The 16,553-nt window shown below is 30.4% G+C and overlaps 1 protein-coding gene across 1 annotated transcript in view; it reads right to left on the bottom strand.

Moving 5' to 3' along the window:
• Nucleotides 1-16,553, bottom strand: part of LOC130451874 (uncharacterized) — a 146,102-nt gene that overhangs the window by 62,584 nt on the left and 66,965 nt on the right. Inside the window, exons 31-35 of the mRNA XM_056791235.1 lie at nucleotides 12,931-13,167; nucleotides 10,724-10,922; nucleotides 10,300-10,499; nucleotides 8,154-8,303; nucleotides 1,537-1,711 (exon numbers count right to left, since the gene is read on the bottom strand). Coding sequence (XP_056647213.1) covers nucleotides 1,537-1,711; nucleotides 8,154-8,303; nucleotides 10,300-10,499; nucleotides 10,724-10,922; nucleotides 12,931-13,167 — 961 coding nt within the window. The remainder of the gene's footprint in view (nucleotides 1-1,536; nucleotides 1,712-8,153; nucleotides 8,304-10,299; nucleotides 10,500-10,723; nucleotides 10,923-12,930; nucleotides 13,168-16,553) is intronic.

Genomic DNA, 16,553 nt, shown 5'->3' with positions numbered 1-16,553 from the left:
TAGTCTTCCATTGCCAATATTTGTACTTTCTAATCTAACTATCCTTGTGTTCTCTAAGAAGCAGAGAGAAACATTTTCATTCTAATTACTTGGTTACTAGTGGAGCATTTTCTTGATGTATTTTAATAGCAGTCAATGTATTCAGCTAAAAATTAGTTTAACTTATCAAAACATCATTGATGACACAACTCAAACTACGAGGGCTCATCCCTTTGCCCTGCACCTGGCTTATTCATAAATAAAAACAATTATCTATCATCTTCAACTATATGTCTGGTGGTAAATAAAACCATCAAAGCCGACAAAATTGAAGATACAACTTTCATCAGGAAAATTGCAAACAGGTAAGCTTTGAATTGGTTGACCATTTGAAATAATTGAAATCGTAATATATGTGTTTTCATAAGGAATATTTTAAAATGTAAAATAACCAAACGAAAGATTTTTACGATCTGTATACATTCAAATGGAGCGAAATTTATATGGACGTGCGTCAAAATGCAAATGCATCTTTAGTGTTGAATAAGTTAAAATCATATTTACTACTATTACCACTACAACAGCACTCAGAATTAGACTGTCTGTGTTTAGTATGAATACCACCAATAGTTCTAGAAATTTCAATTCAGTGAAAGCTAAACGCAATCTATTTATCGATCGGAGTATCAAGTCTCAACGTTAATATGACCATGAGAAATTTAATTTGTACGAAATTCTAACAAAAAGAATAAGTAGTGATATCATTACCACATGAATTTAACGCGCAAAGACTTGCAAATATAAAAGCAGAAAGTCATTTTAAATATATTTGTTTGTCTTGAAAAAAAAATATATTCAACAATATGATGAAGTGAGCATAGTAAAAATGTCTGTAACTTTGTAAATTGTGCAAAGAACGATGTCACACTCCTCAATGAAATGATATTGGCAAACGTAAAATCGGAATTATCAAAATATAATAAAAATCCTAGTTATAAAAAATGTGATCAAATATGGCAGGAAACCACAGAGAGCTGAAAATATTGTGTGTGGTTTTACATTGTTACAATCTCCTCAAGGATTACTTATACAAAACCATTTTTATAAGTGTTTTGACCCATAAAAATTTTATTTAGTTTGAGCAAACTTTATTTTTGCTTTGATATATCATTTTCGGAAAAAAATTCGCACGGGTTACAAAAAGAGCTGAGTTCACGCCTGGTAAACTTTAAATAGAACGCCCTTGTTTATAATCTTGATTTTACTTATGCATATTATCGGTTAATTAACTATTTTTCTGATAATCAATACATATTACTTCCATTTTCGATGCCACTTTTAGGGTTTCGCAATTATAGATGGAAGAACTATATCTTTTTAAAGGCTCAATCTCATAAGATATTCTCGATGATGATCTTAAAACTACTCATGATATTTGAAACTGTTCATTGAACATTAAAATTATTACCTTATAACGTTAATTGATTCGTTATAGGATAATGTTAATTAGGTTAGCCAAACGCGCAGTCTCATCGAAATCAGGATAGAGATACTTACGTTGTAATCATAGTCAATCACCGCAATATGTCTGGTAGTTAAGGGTAACTCGACAATTAATATACCCTTCGTGTTACGATCCAACAAAGTAGGTCCTGTTTTGATGTCACACTTGCTGTCTAAAAGTGCATTATCACCATCCCAAAATATTTTTAAATATCGATTGTAAACCATGCTGAAATAAAACAGTATATTAATGTTTCGGGTGATTCAATAAGTTGTTGTAAAATTCTGTTTCAATCTTCCTCATATCTTGAAAAAATCAAGTAATATTATCTTTTGAAGTGAAAATGTCATTAACGATATTTTCCAAGTACGCAATTGAATAATTGATTAGTGTAACAAATTATAAAGTATCAATAGAAATTCACGAAAATCGGATCTTCGTTAAACTGAAATAAAGGTTACAGCTGGATAATCTACAAAAAGAATCAATAATAAGTACATATTTCGAAGAAATAATAATAAGATAGCTGGAATATATTGAGATTATGTATAAGGAGATAAAACCGAAGATGACAAAAAATAGAGAAAAAGGAAGACGAAAAGAAAAGACTTGATAATGCAATACAGAATCTGCAAAATAGAAGAATTCCAAAAAATAGAATGGAAATATACAGTTTCGAAGTTTTTTATCTAAATATGCCAAAAGTAGTATGTGTAACTCCTGAATTATGAACTAATCACCATTGATATGCGTTTCCAACATTTTCTAATTTCGTCAAATTAAAAACAATTCGTGAAATTGAATTTGCTTCTTGTATGTAGAAAAAACGAGCGTTTCTTAATATTTAATTGTCAACATATCAGATTCAAAACAGATTTGGTCAACCTTAGTACCTTCCGCCCTAGCAGGGCTACCTTCTATAATTAAGACGCTTTCACTACCTTGAACTAATCGATCACCAAAGCAGTTTTAGAAATTCTCCAAAAATATCTTTTATACTGATGTTAAACTGACTTCAGTGTCGGTTATGCAACTACTTGAAATCATGTAAAGCTCCTTCCGATTAACTTCAGATTGTTATATTTATACTGGTGACCTTGGTAGCATCCTTTTCATTTTAATATATATCTAATACCCATTACCCAATGATCCAAAACATACACGATATTAGAAAAATTCTCTTTGCTCGTAACAGTTCCTCTCATCTGGCTTCTATCACACTCTGCAACATGCCAAATAATCTGTTTAGAATACCTACTCTGCAATACTATGAGCCCAATTTACAATATCCACCTATCCATGAACTTTCTGAGTAAGAAAAGTAGGAGAAAATCAGAAGACGTCGAAGTAGCCAGACTAATCTTGTACATGGTCATTAGATAATATGACCGTCAAGGAAATACTCATCGATTGCAAACATTTTTCACTACGTGCCTCAAGTGAAGTTCACTTTGATGTACGTCTAATATAAATGGTTTGAGTAAAAATAGTAGATATAGTTACTTGATTTAATAGGTCGTCGCTAATAGAGAGAATATTTTATTTAAAAGTCTATAGTTTTGTATCTTACTAAAATTAACGAGATTAATTAAAAATTTACAAAGAAAACAAAGATTTCAAAGAGTGAGATGAAAAAAGGTTTGATAAATTTCACTATACATATAGAATCACCATGTAAAAATATCAATACATGTGGTGTAATTAATCATTTATAGCGACCACAATAGCTGACGATATAATCAATGTTTTTGATATTATCTGGGAAAATGTATTTCGAAAAGTAAAGTGGTGTAATTTATTGGAGTTTTAGAATAAAAAAAAACACATCAGAAGTCATTAATATTCATTGGTGATTCGTGGAAATTAATTAGAATTTTTTGTGATTGTTTTCGTTAAAAATCGTAACATAAAAATTGAAAAGATTATACAGGCTAATATGAATCAATTAGATAAACATTATCAGTGTATCAGTAGTATATTGAATTTATAGAAAATTGCTAAAACAGGTTAGTAGAAATTTAATTAAAGCTGGATCAATACAAACTTATACCAGGGTTCTTGTGAAGTAGTGAACGAACCACAGTTACAATTCAATTAAATTATAAAAAAGCATAAATCAATATTGTAGAATATAAGTATTTTGTAAAGAGAAGTGGATAATTCTATGCCCAACTAAATAAACTGTGAGACACTTGATTTTGGGAAAATATATGAAATATGCAACAGCGGCAAAATATAATGAGCCCTAAATAAGTAAATTAAACCCACGACATTCGAACAAGTTATCAAAGAGCTGTGATACATTCAATAAATCTATAAATTAGAATTTATTCAAAATAAATTATGAACTTGTAGTAATATTATATTAATCCCATAGCAACAAAGTTCTCCGCAATTACTAGCTGTTTGGTACTACACAAACTATGCTTAAGTATTGGAAAATGAATAACGAATCTATTTGGATCAAACCTCTTTGACTATTGTCATAATTTTACTTGTCTATATACCAAAAAGTTATTTTGCAACATATCGCTATTGTTAAGAAAATTTAGAGTACAGACTCAATAGATGAAGTTCTAAATTCAACTGATATTTTCCTACTTAAATTAGTAGTGATATTCAATTCATTATTATATTATAAAATACGATATTCCATAAATTATCAAGGTACACAAATATTACTAGAGAGAAAGGAATAAATATATGCCTGCTTGGTTACTAGAAATACAGGCTACTAGTTTAATCCACAACGAAGTTTAGGGGGTCGAAAATGGCCTGAACTGCTTCATGAAAAGGATAGTACGGCCATGCCGTTTTGTTATGCTCGACTTGACGGGGGCACTACCGTGTCCCCAGATTATAAGAGTATCGTGCGCCCGTGCATATTATTTAACTTCCATAGTCCCATGACTGACTGCAAGTTGGTTCGAAGTAAACTAAGTAAACATAGTTATAAAATAAGTCGAAATCAAAACTTAGAAGCTGGATAATGGTTCATAGTCAAACTACTGTTATACAGAATTTTTCCAAATCAGCCTGTGTAAGATTATAATAAATTCAGTGAAATAAAGTTTCAGTAATGTACGTTTCATAAAATATTATGAATTGCTTGCAATCACCGAACTACCGATATTTTCTCAACAATGAAGTAAGCAACCCTTATCTTATTTATGTTATCAATACAGTTCCTGTGATTTATTTGTGTATAATAAATGTGTTTGATTTCTAGATCCAATGAATTCCGAAAAAATAGGCTCGTGTCACTTCGGCAATTCATCCGGTTCCAGAAATTCCAACTTCCAGCTCAAATAGAATTGGAGTATAAGACAATTCTGTTCATAAAGGTATTAAAGCTACTCTATTACCCCATAAAATTAAATCTAGTGAATTGGATTGGTGAATGAAAGACCATTACTGAGCAACTCGTTTCTCAGTTAACTTTGTATTGAAATATTGTATATCTAAGCTCTATCATATATAAACCAAAGATTTTTCCAATTTTATAGTAGCATACTATCAAAGAGAATCCTAAATTGTGTTTTCATCGCTATAAAATTCCAAACGGTTTTTCAAATTGCTCTAAGAGTCGAAAAATGCAGTAACGTATATACGATTGAAAACATACAAGTAGGTAAAAATAAAAATTTTGTTACCTACAAAAGCTTCAGTGTTAGGTTAGGTTGGGTTAGGTTAGGTGTGACAGCGATCAATAGCTTCCTTTTAATGGAAACTATCCGAAATTTTAAGCAAGGACATGCTAATCATCTGGAAAATATACGATATCTATAGGGTGACTTATCGTTGCATAACAAGGCAGATTTACATTTTTTAATTCAACCCTTTGTATACTTCATTCTATTAACGAGTATACAGGGTGAGTCGAGAGGAGCGCACCAAACTCTAGGAGTGTATTATACACGTGAAAATAATATGAAAAACTCATATGTCCTCATCCGATTTTCATTTGTTCTCAAGTTATGGAGTAATTAAAAATGTTCATCTAGATTTCCACTTATATCTGAATTTTAACATTATCAAAGTATGCCATGTTCGAGACTCAAAGGCATTTGATAATTCTAACGTTGTCTGAAAAAATTGTCAGTGTACAGTGAACAGTAACTAAACGGTTAATTTCGAATTTATGTGATTGTTAGTGTTGCAAAATGCCAGATACTTATTCAAATTTAGAATATGCAAATATGGTGTTTGTTTATGGTTTCTGTAATGGAAATGCTACAGCTGCTGCTGAAGAATATCGTGAATGTTTTCCACACAAAAGATATCCTGATAAAAACGTATTTATTAGAGTTTTTAACAAATTGTGCGAGACTGGTAAGCTTCCCAGTGCTAAAATATCATCTGAACGCGCTACTCGACAAGGTTTGGTAGAAGTGAAAAATATTCTGCATTTATTAGAAGAAGATGCAACGGAGAATTGCCACTCAATTGGGAAATAAAAGTGGACACACGGGATGCACTAATTAGACGAATTGAGAATACTGCAGCCCGTATTAAAGAAGAAACAAATGAATCAGTTGGGAGAGCAAGAAACGCTCTTCGTAGACGAAGCAGAAAATTTTTAGAAGTCATTGGTGGTATTTTTGAACATTTATTGAAATAACGCTATGATTAAGAAAATTTTTATGTGATAATTTGTTCATTTGTTAATATGCTATAACTTGACAATAAATGAAAATCGCATAGCTCCTAGAGTTTGATGCGCTCCTTCCGACTCACTCTGTATATATTATAAACAATAAATAGAATTCCAAAAATATATATCCAACCTCAATTGAAATAGCTACGTAATAGACACTCTGTATATGAATACCTACTGAATAAATGATTACTTATTTTACGCAGTAGGTTTACAAATACTATCTAATTGTAACAAAAATCATCGACGTGTATCTGTATACAGGATAAACTACAAAATAATCTTCATTTTTCAAATGGTTCCAACTATATTTTATATATATTTTTCAATTGCACTTGTTATGTCCTTTCATTTTTGTGGATTATATCCTAAACCCAAATTCATTACTCTCCGAAATATATTTGAGTTTCTTCAACTTTAGTAATGTTTTGTTAATATAAACAAATGTCATTATTAAAATAATTATTTCAGGTTCTGATCTCAAATGAATTTACATTTGTGAACATTTGTACAAAACTACTATTGAAACATCTAATAATATCTTCCATTTCAATTTCTGTTGAACAGGTTTTTGATACACACTGCTTTTTTCATATATCCCCGTAAAATTTGAATAATCTCAGTGAAGTAGTTGCCTCTGTAGCTCAGTCTATGAGAAAAATTATTATGTAAGTGATTATGAATATTTATAAATATTTATCCATAATCCACCCAAGTTATATGGTTGATATCACATTATTGTTACAATTATTAACCGTTAACTATGAGATAGTGCTTTAGTTATTTACTGGATGAAAATAATATTATTATATTAGGTATTGACTATTATGAAATGATTTTTAGTTCCGCAAATGAAAAATTGAAAATATTATGCGAAACATTCTCAAGGGACATATCATTCATAAATAAAAAAGTATATATAGACGGTTTTATTTGAAACAATTAAGCCGTGTGAGGAACTGAAGAACCATCATATGAAAACACATTCTTTGCCGAATACTAAATGAAACATTTGAATCCAATAGTAGCTAATGTTTCTCTAGAAATACAGCACCATTCAGCAAACGTCAATTTCAAATGAAGCGCACTGATTGCTTGTGAAGTTCACCATTCCGTTTTTGTGAAAGGTTGCCTCTTCGACAGAAAGAAAAATTATTATGTAAGTGATTATGAATATTTATAAATATTTATCCATAATCCACCCAAAGTTTTATATGGTTGATATCACATTATTGTTACAATTATTAACCGTTAACTATGGGATAGTGCTTTAGTTATTTACTGGATGAAAATAATATTATTATATTAGGTATTGACTATTATGAAATTATTTTTAGTTCCGCAGATGAAAAATTTAAAATATTATGCGAAACATTCTCAAGGGACATATCATACATAAATAAAAAAAGTATATATAAGTGGTTTTATTTGAAACAATTAAGTTTACTTTCATGCTCTCCCAGTATAAAGATATTTGTCGAATATTTCTCTTACAATTAGTATAGATACGAGACAATATTCTTCAACTCACTGCGAAAAATAACTTATTCTTTCACGGAATGTTCATATCTGGCATTTCGATAGTGATCATTTATCAGATCAATTATTAGAAGATGAAGAAATCTAAATATGAGGAAATTCATAGGGTGTTTCTTTAAAAAAAAGTATGTTGTCTTCGTTACTCATCTATGAGCCATCTTATTGCTATCAGCATATTGTCCAGATAAGTATTATGCTATTTTCTACAATTTTTTTCGATAGCTTCCTTAAATATTTTCCATTTTAACGGAGCTACCAACCGTTGTCCCACTAAGAACTATCCCTGTAGATACAAACAAACTTAAAAATCAAGATAAAAAAGAGTTAAAAATAATATTATTTGCGAATTATTTCATCAATCCGATCAAATCATTTGAGTTTAAGTCGAAGAAATTTTCCTAAATTAATATGTTAACCGACATTCAGCAGAACAAATCTGAATTATAGGAACAAATTCATATATAGTATACTCACGCATTGGATTCTGTACTGAAATACGCTCCAGTATTGTTCAACGACTTATGGGGAACAGTAATTCTGAGCATTCCGCTCATATTGGCCAGTTCTTTGTAGTGTACTGTTGCAAATGCGACCGATCGATCATCAGGAAAAAATGCCTCACATCTGGAATAAAAGCCACATTATATTTCTTCATAGGTGCGAAATATTGTCTGATTACTTGTTAATTCCGTTCAAAACAGCTTTTTAATTACAATGTTTAAATGCAGTTTTGCAGTTCCTGGGACAGCCATAGAGAATAAAAAATATACAGTGAACAGAGGTTGTTCGGAAATTCAAAAAACATAAAATTCATTAAAATAAATAATCTTTTTGACAACATTTGCGATATTACGGCAGTGAATATTGAATTTATTTTTTTCAATAGTAAAACTTTTATATTCTCACATTTTATAGTTTTAAAACCATTTTTGAGCGAATATCAGTTCTTTCGTATTTCACTTGAAATTGAACACAGCATAATGAAATTTATAAATGAGGAATAATTGTTTGCTAATTTGTTAAAGAGATGTATGGAATATATGTTGATCTATATTTTCATTCCACGTTTGATGTAAAATAATATCGTAAATTCGTTTCCATTTTCAATTATGTATTTTTGCATTCTTATATTATATACAAAATAAATAATTAAATAATGCAAAATGAAATTAATGCAATCAAGTTATATTTCACTACAGTTGAATTCCAATTTTGTTATTTTTCCAATAAAATATCAGAGTAAATAAATTAAAAATATGTATTTTCACAGACAATAAAACTACAACAAAAAGTAATTTCTTTTCTTTCATCTCTATTGGACCATAATTTGTAAGTGTGGTATTATAAAACATACGAGTTTAGTTATTTTCAATTAAAATTTACTCCTCTTTTCCTCTCTTTCACTAAGCCGATTTATTCTGTCATACTCTGCAACGCAAAATCTCTTTTTGTAAAATGTAAATTTCTCGTATGTATTCTGAACAGCTATATTCATTCCTGTATAAAATTTTTTCAGGTCAAACTTTGCTTGTGGAAAGAGTGGAGATATTTTATCAAATGTCATATATAAACCATCTTTATCTCTTTGTTTTCAATTACAAAAGTGAAAACAATACTATTATCGAATTTTTCAAAACTTATGTTATAAGTCATATGAAATTTCCGGGAGTATATATTTAAAAAACAAGTAAATAAACCTCACTTCTCATCTACCTTCACAATAGTCTAAATCAAAGTTCAGACAACGATTCTATCTATGGAGTAAGAGCCAATTTCGAGACTATAGGCAGGATGCGGCCTGGATAAAATGCCTTTTTTACTAAAACCTTTTTCGATAGCTGCATTAAACGAAAACGTAATATTAAGATATTCGGATTAATCAGTATAACATATTCTTCCACATCTGCATACCTTGTAAGTTGATACCACTTTTTAACTTTATTTTTACGAATAAGAAATAATTACATATTATTATTGGCAAATTCATAGGCTATTGTATTCGGATGATATTGTCTTTCGTATAATTGACGAATGCGGCATCGATATCGTTCGAGTATAAACAAAAACCACCTCTTTTAATATTCGTACTCGTCGTACTCCACCTCGTACTATTCGACCATCTACATATTGCTACGTCTCATAATGTACAAATAAATGAGCCATTTATATCAAGATTCTCATTTCACTTCAAAATGTGCATTTTTCCGTGAGCCTCCACTTCCCATTTAGATTAGATTTTATGTACTAGAGACTTTGAAAGTCGAATGAAAATAATAAATGTGACTATCTTCAATTTTATTTTCATATAAAAATATGAAACTAATAGAGATATTGGTAACAACGAGCTATATCCTTCTACAAAGGAGTAATTAGTAGTTGAAGTTTAAATTCACAACCACCTCTTTTAGCTTATTAATAAATGAAACTAAAAAATGATACAAACAAAATACATAAAAACCATTATTTTCCAAAATTTGAAATTAACTACTTAAATAAAATGGTCAGAAAAGCATGTCGTTTTAAAATGAAATTTCATGAGAACAACCAGAGCAACCGATAATTCAGCAGCTCATTTCAAAAATAATACAAAAGAAAAATGTAATACACCATGTATGCTTACGTTAAATGATGATCGTCTAAATACAAATACGTAATATTCGCTACCAGTAGCTGCTTGTCAATGTACTTGGGGGTTTTTAATTTGTATATTAAGTCCAATGTTTTTTCGGATCTCTTGAGATTCGCAAAGTTATTGAATTTCTCTCCATTCCATTCTACTTCGATATTTCCAACTAAGTTCTGATTATCTTCGGTAGAAATCTGTGAAATAACAAGACCTTAGTCAGTTACGCAAATGAGGCGGTTCTAGGTAGTTTAAAGAAGTGTACCGACATTTATAAAACTTCATAACATACATTGTGAATTATTAAGATAATTGATTCGATGATCTCATAGTTAATCACATTGAAAATTAACTTTTTTATGTATGTATTGCATATTAATAATCGAAAGGGACAATTTTTTATTTGTACTCATTTACTGACCTTTCCAGTCGAACCATACTTTTTTTGTGTGTAGCTGGTTCTGTATTTGATAAAATAATCTATATTTGTGAAGTCATCTTTATAATCTACATTGGACCACATACTGTAGGTTTCTTTGTTTTCATCCGGAAGTTTAATATGTGTCTCTACAGCTTTATAATTTCCAGGTGTGAGGATCATTGTAATATTTGTGCTAGCTCTGAAAAAAAAATATATTTTTACAAAGAAACAAATTCTTCAATATTGAAGCTTCTGATCATTATTTCTCATTTTTTCCAATCACTATAAACTTTTTAGGCTCGATTGTCTGCGTTGTCTACGTTACTGATTTTCCGTGCTGTGCTACTAAAGAACGGAACTGTTAATTAAAAACTATAGAACAGAACAGAAAAACATCCAGGTTTTCCTCCCATTTAATGACTTCTCATTAAATAATAATTACTGCATATTCTGAATGTAATTGAGAATCAAATCTAGAACCTAGAGATTAGGGTCTATCCACTAAGTCACCAACCCTTTTTAGTTATTCATTGCTCCTATTGTAGGCTTTAGTACATAGTATAAGTAATCAGACAAAATCTGCCACACATGAAGAAATTGTATTGGACGGAGAATGATATGGTGAAAATGAAAATCTACACTGCTCAGAGTATTTAAAAGAACACATAATTACGACTTGATAATACATAGGTGAGACTATATATTTTGATATACAAGAAAACTAGTCTATTTTTAAAACAATAATTTAACTGTGTTGAAAGTAATCACCACTAACATCACCGCACTTTTGTAACCGTAGTATCCAAGTTTGAAGCCAGTCATATTTTGGAATGCTCTTGACCACTTAAATATCTCTTCTGCTTAAATAATAAATAGACATCACCCACGGACAGAAACTTTAACTGCATGCTGTACAATGTGTACCGAGTCATTATTGTTTTGCCATATTAACCCACGAATATTGACTGATTCGACAACTACAGGTAATCATTCTGTGGTGTATCAGCATGCCGTAGCGATATATTTATATTCAAACTTAATTGTTTTTACTAAGATACTAAGCAAGGTAACTGCGTACATAACGTTTTTACTTTGTCGCCATTGTTAGTATCAGTGACCTTTGCGAATCCACATGTATCTTCCATAATCTGTAACTATTTTAGAAAAAATACTGTGTCTAACATTATTAAACATATCTAATATTTCTCGCTCGACTCTTACGAGTAGCACTCTTTATCACATAAAGATGATCATGTAAAATCGAATGTACTGTTGCGGAACCAATACTAAGGTTTGCCACACTTGATAAGTGCATCTTGAATCTAATTCGATTATACGTCACAGTCTCTAAGTGTGCTTCCAAGAATAATTCCACATGCATGATCACCAAGAGATACCCGCCCCCTTCTAAATTTGTTATACCAGCGTGGCTGGTTATAACTGTTATAACCAAATACACGTTGCAAACGTTCAAGACTTTGTTGTTTAGTTTAACCGACTTTGAAATAATATTTACAAATACATATTTCGGTAGCAAATCATTTCATTAAATCTGAAATGGAGTCGAAGCAGCAACAGACAGTGCCTACTACTTAGATAGTGTTATTTCAAAATATAGTATTACCGGCTCTAAATCTAGTTCCGAGGAGTGTAAAAATACACAAAATGTTTTTACTGAATACAAAATATACAAGAACTACTATTGAAGCGATGAAAATTCTAGTAATATAGTTTATTTTGGGATAGTAAACGATCACTGACTAACAGTAGTTTCACAAATTGAGATATCTGAATGACTAGTGATGCATGTTGTTGTTTTATTGGAAATGATACCAGCGGTAAAAGATTTTAACGTGAACCCTTCGATTATCCATCCTTTTTGAAATTGATTCATAGAAACTAGAAGATACAAAAGATAGGGTGAAGAAGAAAAATAGACCGAATTCGAAACAGGCTTTTAGTCTTCACTCACATTATCACAATCTCTAACCATAGAGTTGAAGAAATACTAGAGCTTAGAAGATCAGTATAAAAGCCTGTATCAACACGTATATACATAAGGTTACGTTTAAATGTAATTTTTTTTTGAACAATTTTTTTTGGATTGTTCAATACCTCGTATACTTCATTGCATGTATTACCGACAGACAGGTAACAAATAACTAGCCTTATATTTTAATTCATGAAACTATCTTTGATATACTTACTCCCATAGTCGGTCAATTTTAACATCTCCACCCGCTTTAAATTGCGTGAAAGACTTTTGAGGATTTACATAAAATCCCTCCACAGAAGATTGGCTGGTATATTTTTTGTTTTCGAACCTACCAATAGCTCTCAATAACATGTTTTCCATGTAAAGCGAAATGAAGTTTATCTTGACATTTCCTTTAGCATCTGTTAACTCGAAGAATCCTTCAATATTCCTTTGTAAACCATCAAACCTGAAAACGAAAAAATATATTCTCTGTAAATAAACGATCATTAATAGTCTTCATTATATTATATTAGACCAGAAAGAGAGAGAGAGAGACATGCTTTATTGTCAAAAAATTGTTACAATTTGTAGACAAAAGCTTGTGAAAACTAAAAAACAAACATAAAAGTGAATAAATAAACAGAATTATAGGTAATAGTAATACCATAGCAAAAATTAAACCAGTAAACAGTATGTCAGGAATTAAATATTATTATTAGAATAGAAGTCGTTTACAGAGTAGAAGGAACTTTCCAGTAAATATGCCCTCAAATTATTGCAGAATGCGGGAAAAGGTGATATCGATTTGATTTCAGTTGACAAGTGATTGTGCATTTTTTTGTATTGTAAAATATTAAATAAGGCGGCAATATGTAACTCCCATTTCAAGGAATTGTCCCCAACGACCCTAAGAATTTTACAGATTCAACGACGTCAATGGTGGTGTTATTAAATAAAAAGAGGCTGCAATGTATTTTTATAAAATACGTTGAGATAGAGAAAATTAGAATCACACCATGATTTAAAGGTGGCTAGGTCACTCGATATGGTCCTATGAAATGCCGTGAGATGAAGGTTGCTCCAAGAGAAGGTAGTGTCGTTTGCAAATACACATATTTTACCAATGATATTTATATAGGCGATGTCGTTCATAAACAGAAGAAACAAAATAGTTCTGAGCCTTTGGGCACCCCACATTCTACGGGCTTGCAAGAAGACATCGTTGTATCAACCCTTACAAACTGACTTCTGTTAGTAAGGTATGCCTCAAACCATGCGAGAGGTGTTCCCCTGAAACCGTAGTACTGCAATTTGTTTATTAAAATATTATGATTAACACAATCGAAAGAAAAATCACAAGAAGTTGTTGAAGTAGAGTGATGGCTGTTCAGGCTAGAATACACATTATTAATGAGGGAGAATTAAGCATCATTTGTGCACTTGAATATATTACTTAAATATATGATAAAATTAGTTATTCAATGTCAAACAGAATTCTCAACATTAACTTTAACTTCTCAAGTTTTTGTTGAAACTCTGGTTAGATCAAGGAATTTGAAAACAAAAAAATGAAAACATAGAAAGTTGTACTTTCTATAAATATTTGAAGCGTTATGTCAGCTATTGAGAGTAACATAATTTTCTTGTATGAGTGGTAAATAACTATCAGAGAAATTATACGATCTTCACTATTGGTTATATATTCAAGAATCAATGATAAACTATTGGAATCACAACTGAAATAACGTCACGGGTCTTTGTCCAGTAATATATCTTCGATTTACAAAAAACACTCGGTAATATCGACTAGTTTATTATGTACTTGGTTTTAGAAGATAAATAATTCATCAATTTGCTTCTCAGGTTGTTGTAAATTTGTGACTTCTACTTCCTGAACATTTTTAAGACAATTATTGCACAAAGTTCTAGAAAATATATAAATGTTTAACAAAGTTACTCACGTATTTTCTGAATATTTTCAGTATACCAAATAGTGAAATTTGTTTGTCTGAAAACAATTAACTGTTTTATACTACACTTTTTTCTTATTCAACTCAATAGAACATCAATTTTTATTTTGAATTTTCCTCTTAATTGTGTGTTCATAATAATATTGAATTCGAGTCTAATTTAATACTAATTTTCCAAATAACTGAATATTTTCTAATGTAAGTTTTCATATCTCCATATTAATGCCACCACAAACATCAAAGTCGCTAAATGGAAGCAGAGAATGTGACGCTACTGAATATTCTTCCAATTAAAATTTTCCATATTTCCAATTGACAAACACCAAATAAAGTACAATGTAGTATTGTGGGCTACATTATGTAATTCATTGAAAGTAATAGATTAAAAGAAACAATTTTAATTATATATTGAAAATTATCATTCATAGTTAATTTCGTCCATATTTTGCTAGAAGTTGATTCAAATATGCTAACAAATATCTCACTATAACAACAACGTTTTATCTTTAATCATGTTTATTATTACCATTTCCCGTCGTATCAACTGTGCAGTTGACGCTCATGCATAAGTGGACAGAAAAGAGTAAAGGAACATAAAGATCATCAACTAATCAACTGATTGTGAGATGTACCACCGAGAGTCAAGGTAAGTCAAAATCTTAGCCGATTACTACTTGGCATCCACAAGCTTTTTTTAGCCTTTGAAAGCATGTTCATATATTGCATTATGCAATTTTTCCAAGAAACTGGCGTTAATGTTTTGTGGTTGCCATCCCGGCTACCATATTTATATTGTTGATATTTATGTGTACAGGACTGTTGGAATAATTGTTTAGTGAGCTTCAACTTATATTAGCCAATGACCATTTTTGCACCCGCATCCGCATTCAAACTTTACAACTTTTCCAATAATGGCGTTAACATCATCGGAAAAGTGTGGAATATGATAAGAGTATATAAGTCTTCTCAAATTATTTCACCAAAAGAAACGACCAAAAAGAAAACAAAACTACATTCAAAGATGATGGAGCGATCTTTAATAAAAATTACTTACTCCTCAAAATAACAATTTCTCGGCTTAAATTTGCTTATTAAGTAGAAAGAATAACGGACGTTAATCTAAAACACTTACAATACTGAAATTAGGAAATAAACTACAAGTTCAAATTGTTTAGATATGGAGTCGTTGATGACAAAAAAATAAATCATATAATTCAACTTCTGTCTTCATACTGCTATTCACTAAAAACACTACCGCAAGACAAATTCCTGTGTTCATTTGTAAATATAAAAAAAGAACTACGATATTGTTCATTCTCACAAGCATATTCGTGTTTACTGAATACATGGTAGCTAGGATCAGTATATTACCTCAAAAAACAAATTCGTATTCTCAGAGAGAAAATGGAAATTTTCTGGTAAGAATATCTACATAAATTTTCTTAGGGCTTATCCACAAAAAAGGACAAAAATAATGACCTTCACAATCAATCCTAGTGTTAAAAAAGAAGTATGCTGAAGAAATATAGCTTCACATATTATTTATGCTGTATTACATACGAATTCTAGTTGTTTTCAGATCTCCTTTTTGACCCATCATACTTGTTGTTCATTCCACAAACGTGCTAAAATAACGATGTTATATTTACGAGGTTCCTTCTATTGTTTTATTATAGAAAAGTTCTATGTTTTCAAGTTGACTCTGAAAAGTATAGTCAAATTTGAAAGCTTTGATGTATTAAAAACTTTGATACTCAAATATTCAATAAAATTATAGAATAAAATTTTTATAATACAGATTTTTTTTGTTGGTGATGAAGGTTTTTTCTAGTTTACCTCAATATTTGTGCTCTCTTTGACAATCAACATGTCCAGTTCATTT

This window comes from Diorhabda sublineata, chromosome X (genome assembly GCF_026230105.1).
Source record: "Diorhabda sublineata isolate icDioSubl1.1 chromosome X, icDioSubl1.1, whole genome shotgun sequence".
NCBI lineage: Eukaryota > Metazoa > Arthropoda > Insecta > Coleoptera > Chrysomelidae > Diorhabda > Diorhabda sublineata.
This window is presented reverse-complemented; position numbering and strand designations above follow the sequence as displayed.